This window comes from Mus pahari, chromosome 10 (assembly GCF_900095145.1).
Source record: "Mus pahari chromosome 10, PAHARI_EIJ_v1.1, whole genome shotgun sequence".
NCBI classification, from domain to species: domain Eukaryota; kingdom Metazoa; phylum Chordata; class Mammalia; order Rodentia; family Muridae; genus Mus; species Mus pahari.
The window spans coordinates 55,412,026-55,418,025 of NC_034599.1; the positions used below are offsets into that span (position 1 = coordinate 55,412,026).

Below are 6,000 nucleotides of genomic sequence, written 5' to 3' on the forward strand. Positions count from 1 at the left end.
TATTATTTGTGTGGGGGTGGTGTGTGTGTGTGTGTGTGTGTGTGTGTGATATAAAGTTCAGAGCACAACTTTCAGATGTCAGTTCTCTGGCCAACCTTACATCTGGTTTACAAGGCAAATGCTTTTACCTACTGAGCCATCTCACTGACCCTGATTAAATAATTTTTAAAATACCATTAGTTGGCTAGGCCAGGCTGGCCCTGAATTAGTCACACAGTCAGTTTCTGACTCTCATGCCACTACTTCCTGCATGCTGGGATTATCACCGATTATCACCACGTACAATGCAGACCAGATGATTCGATGCTGAGAGTCCAGCACACTACCAACTGAGCAGGTAAACTACAGCCCCAGTTCCCTACCATCTTCTTCTCTTAAGTTTAAAAATGACATGCATTGTGTTTCCAATGGTTGGAGCCCCTTTTCCGAGTCCACAGAGACTGCGAGTCCATGTCCACCGTCTATTACCTCTGAGAGATGATTCTCTCAAGTACAAGGTGAAAATGTAGTACTTACCCAGCTCTCCATCGGCACACACGTAACCTAAGAATCAGGTTTTTAAATTAAAGTAGAAGGACATGGACGTTTTGAGCAGAAGAAAGCAGGATATTAATGATACCAGATAAGTTACGTCAAACTCTATGGGGGTCATAACCAAGGTTACCTGTAGTCACAGAGAACCTTGATAATTTTCAAGTTCCTTAGGTAATTCTATTACATAAGATATGTAATATACATACAATATATAAATAGGAAGGACATTCTGAACTGCAGACAACTGCACACCTGGTCTACTGTAACAAATACTAATGATACACACAGCCAAGAGGCCAATTACTTCAAGGAACCATATAGTAAAACACAAACACCATGCTGAGCCAAGGGGATATGCTTGTTTGCTATGGTATAGACTGAACCCAGAGTCTGACCATGCTAGGCAAGTGCACACCACAGAACTGCACCCCATGACTGTTTTTAAGAGGTTTTCTGCTCACCTGAGACAGCTTGTGAGATAGGAAACCATGATGCTGCAGGGCCAGGCTAAGGCACAGGTTCCTCAGAGGTATTCCCCAGTTTCCTACAGGCTCAAGTGGTGTTCAACTCCTATAGAAATGAATGAGGTTAAACTTTAGTATCACTTGCTTAGAAAAAAATCTAGAGCCTAATCAGATGAAAGACCTGGAATTAAACAAATAAGAGAGGGCCAAAGCACGGCTCTGCAGATAAAGACACCAGCCACCAAACATGACAGGCTGACTTCGATCCCCAGGTCCCTCATGGTGGAATGAGATAACTAACTCCCACAAATTGTCTTCTGATGTCACCCTGGCAAACACATGCATACATGCAGGTGCACCTATGTGTGCTCGACACATACACACACAAGCTATTAAAAGAAAAAAATGACACTTTCCAGTTATGGTGACCAGGATTTCTCAGCTGGAAGATGACGCTGAATTAACAGAAAGGGACAGCCTTCTGGGACTCTCAGTACAATGTGTGACTGTGACAGCTAATCTTCATTGGCAAGTTGAGTGTATTTAGAATCTCCTTGAATACACACGCCTCTGACTATGTCTGTGGAGTCATTTCCAGAGAGGTTTAACTGAGGAAGGAAGAGCCATCCGGGATGTGGGTGGCACCACCCAGAAGCTAGGATCCCAGACTGAGGGCAAAAGGAGACAGAGAGAGCCAGATGGCCATCAGCACTCATCTTTATCTAGGTCCTGGTTGTAAGCACCACCTGTGGTGGTGTGAATAGGCATGGCCGCACAGACTTACATGTTTGAATGCTTGGCCCATAAGGAGTAGTGCTATTGAGGAGGTGGGGCCTTGTTGGAGGAGTGTGTCACTCTGGGGGTGAGCCTTGAGGTCTCATATGCTCGACCTAGGCCCAGCATCTTTTTCAATCCTGCTGCCCACAGATCAAGATACAAAACTCTCAGCTCCTTCTCCAGCACCATGTCTGCCTGGATGCTGCATTTTCCCTACCATGATAATGGACTAAACGTCAGAAACTGTTAACTAGTCCCAGTGAAATGTTATCTTTTATAAGAGTTGGTGTGATCACGGTGTCTCTTCACAGCAACAGAAACCCCAGCTAAGACAACTTGTGACCAAGAACACCTTGCTCTCAGGATCATGCCCTCCACATCATGGTAAACCACATCCCCTCAAACCATGACAATAGGACCTCTATTCCCTTTAGTTGTTGCTTCTAGACTTGTTCACAACTGCACTGGAAATCCAGTGGCTTCTGTCTGGCTACCTGACCAGAGAAAGTCATCTGGCGTGTCTGAATGTTGGTTTCCCACACGTATAGTACGGTAAAAGTACCGCCTAACAATTCAAAGCATGGAATTCCTGACATGCGCTATGGTACAGATGAACCTGGAAAAGAGCATTCTAAATGAGAGATCCCCGACACAAAAGAACACGAATTACATGACTCCATTTAGAAGTTGTATTCAGAATAGAAAACTACACGGAGACAGAGAGTAGATGAGGAGCTGCCGGGAGCTGGGGGAGGAGAGGAGGGAGGAACTTGTAGGAAAGTACACCATTCGTTCCTGGGGTCTACTAAAAGTAATATAGTAATTACCCAACACTGTGAGTAGACTAAAAACCATTAAATTGCTGATAAAATATATTATATGTCAATAAAACTGCTTTAAAATACTGCCTAGGGCTGAGACTATGGCCCAGAGCTAGCGTTCTTGTTTACCATGCATAGGACCCTGGATTCAACTCCCAGCACAGAAATGAACACACAAAAACTGCCTAACATACCTCAGGTGAGTGTGGATTGCTGGCTATATGCAGGTAAGGGCAGGTACAAGATAAGGCTAGAGCCTGTGATTGAGCAGTGCAAAAGGAAGGCAGGCTGAGAGTTTTAGAGACCAGTACAGAGAGAGACAGAAAGAGAGACAGAGAGACAGAGAGACAGAGGAGGGGGATGGAGAAGAGGAGTCAAGATGGAACCTATAGGAGAGGAAGAGGAGCCAGAACCACACAGTCCTGGGAGCCATGAGTATTGGAGAGTTCTTAGATAGATGGCTAAATAACAACCAGGGTGTGTTTGCCCCATCTAAGTGTATAGCTTGTGTTTATATCAATTGCATTTTGAGTTCTTTGTGCAGGCATTTTGTGGGTTGAGAATTTACTCATATAAATCTGACTGATAAATTACAAGCCTCTGGAAGTTTTGACTTTACCAGGTTACAGGGATTTGTGACAGCTAACCATAGGGGTTGGTTGGCTGGGAATGTGAGCAGGACCTGCTGCAAGAGACGAGCAGGTTGGGCAGCAGCCGAATGGAGACCATGGTGGCGGGGAAACTGCCATGCTAGAAATTAGCCAGCACTAGCGTGGGGGCCATTTTTATATATTACATGCAGCAGGTGAGGGTTGCAGATGTGGTTCATCTGGTAGAATACTTAGCTAACACGCACAAAGCCCTGAGCTCCACCCCATCACCATGTTAACCAGGGCGAGCCTGCCTATAATCTTAGCACTTGGGAGATAGAGACAGGGGTAGGGTTCAAGACTGTCCTCTGCTACTTGGTAAGCTTGAAATGACCTTGGTGTGCACGAGACAAAAGCAAAGGCAGTCACAGGTGGTCATGGGGATTAAATGAGGAGACATGTGACATATGCCTGGCCAGAGGCTGGTGCAGAGAGACACGAACTGACTAAAGGAAGGCTCTGGGGGTGCTCAGGCAAGAAGCATAAGTGACACTTAAGAGTACGTGATCACCATAAAATTAAGTAGGTAAAACCCCTCACCTATAAACATCACTTTATTCTGGGGTCCTTACCAGATAGAATTTCTAAATACTGGCAAGCAAGCCAGTAGTCTGGAAGCAAAGTATAAATAGCACCAGAAAGGCCAAGTCGGGAGCCTTGGATGGAACGGAATGGAACTTGAAGGAAGAGAGGATGGCCAACCCTTGCTCTTCCCACTGCTCCTTACAGGAAAGTCAGATGCATGAAGCAAGAATACAAGGGGCAGGGGGTAGAAGGGGGAATGTGGACCACCCTCTCTCTCACAAAGGCAGAGTTTTCAAAGACTTGCTCTCCACATTCTTCCCAGACAGTCATGAGAACTGAACACGCTTACGCACAGGGGGAAAGAACCCAGATTTTAAGTTAGCACCCACCCCTCCTGGGGTTCAGGAAAGAAAGCCTCCTAACTGTAATCACTCCTAATTACCCATCAGCAGCTCATGCAATTACTCAAGGTATTGAAGGCCCTTCCAGTCTTGACTGTCGGCCAGAAGTTCCACTGTGATCTACCAGGAAGAAGGCCAGCAAACCAGATCAGTTAAAAAAAAACTCTCCAAATCCCAGCATGGCCTTCTGCGGGTGGATACAGGGCAGGCACGCACCAAGTCAAGGCACTGAACTTGGTAGGCAGAGCAAGCTTTGCCAAGTTCCTAATAACCACTGGCTAATAATTATTTACTCAGCAAGAGATGTGTTTGGGTCCCCTCCACAGTGCTGTTGCAAGAGATGGGGAGGTATCAAGATTAACTCACAAGGGCAAGGACTGGAAACCTTCAATCAATCTACAGTATGTAACAAATATAAGGGACAAAGCATGCAGGAGAGGGCCGGGTGCTGCGTAAAGGACCCAGAAAGAGGGCTCTAGTGGCCTAGGGCCGTGAACTTATCATCTTCCACACCATGCCCAGTTTGTGCTGGGATTGAACATAGTCTCTCACGCACACAAGGCAAACACTCTGCACAGGCTGACACAGCTTCACAACTTGTCACTGTTGATGGCACCATTCCGATCTCCCTCCATGAGTATTACGCTCTAAGGTATTTACCCATCAGAAGGAAGGCATCCACTTGCATGCCATTTAAAACATAGCTTCTTTCATCTTTGCTTCACCCCTTTAAAACTTATATTTGGAGTATATTTTTATGTGGTTGCCTAACACATTGATAAGTAAAAATAAATAAGTAGCCAAACCTACTGGAGCTGGATGCACAATTACATTTTGACTAATGTTAAAAAAAAAAATTAACTTCAAAATTAAAAAAAAAAAAAAGGAAGACACGACTTCAGTGTGTCTTTTGATTAATTTCTTAGTTTTGGATTTAGATTCGGATTTTTGAGACAGTCTTACTAAGTGATGATGCAGGCTGACCTGGAACTTCTGATCCTCCTGCCTCAGATTTCAAAGTTCTGGAATCTGCTACACCCAGCTCCTCATCAGATGTCATTAGTTATCCCTACATCCAGTTTGGGAGCTTCCTGTGGGAGAATTGTGAGCTCCGTCACTTCCCTGGGGTTCACACTGGCTTCCATGAGGTGTCTTCTACTATACCAGCTCTGCTTGTCTAACTGTGTCCCCACCTCCCATTTACATCATGAAATTAATTTTGTGAGTCATGACCAGTATTTATTAACAGGAAAATAAGTTAATTAGAGGAGAAATGCCAGTATCTATCACAGATAGGGAGGGTATGCCTCAGTGTGGCTTACAGACGCCTAAGTTCAAAGTCCCTTCTTGGAAAAGGTAGACACAGTAAAGGATTAGAACTGTGGCTGTGTGGAATAAAACACGAGGAGCCCAGTAAAGCCTGTTATCTAAGACCCTGTAAGGCAGCATGGGGCTGGTTCTGATGAGCCTGACAAGAAAGAGCTATTGTGAGCTCTGGATGAAGGGAGCCTGGTAAAAGGAGGTTCCCCGAAGAAACTTCTGGCAACAGTGTGTGAGCCACTGAGTAAACAAGGGCTCCTCGGGGCTGAGGCTCCTTCTGGAGTTTGCTCATGATTTATAGCTTTGACATTGAACATAAGGTCTAACAATGCAGTTTTTTGTCAGAGTGGATGCTCCTGAGAGATTGGAGAGCTCACCTTCTCTCAGATCCAGTAAGATGCCAGGAAGGCAGAGCAAGTCACCTGATGTGGTTCAGTCACAGTCCCCACACCCTGGGAGGCCACAGGGCTTGAGGAGGAGAGGAGAGGAGAGGAGAGGAGAGGAGAGG

General features: G+C 45.4%; 1 protein-coding gene across 2 annotated transcripts in view; it reads right to left on the bottom strand.

Annotated features, from left to right (window-relative positions):
• Thsd4 (thrombospondin type 1 domain containing 4) overlaps nucleotides 1-6,000 on the bottom strand; it is a 560,327-nt gene that overhangs the window by 533,470 nt on the left and 20,857 nt on the right. For both annotated transcript variants that reach the window (XM_029543546.1, XM_029543547.1), the window contains exon 2: nucleotides 996-1,104. In XM_029543546.1, coding sequence (XP_029399406.1) covers nucleotides 996-1,024 — 29 coding nt within the window. In that variant the 5' untranslated portion in view covers nucleotides 1,025-1,104. The remainder of the gene's footprint in view (nucleotides 1-995; nucleotides 1,105-6,000) is intronic.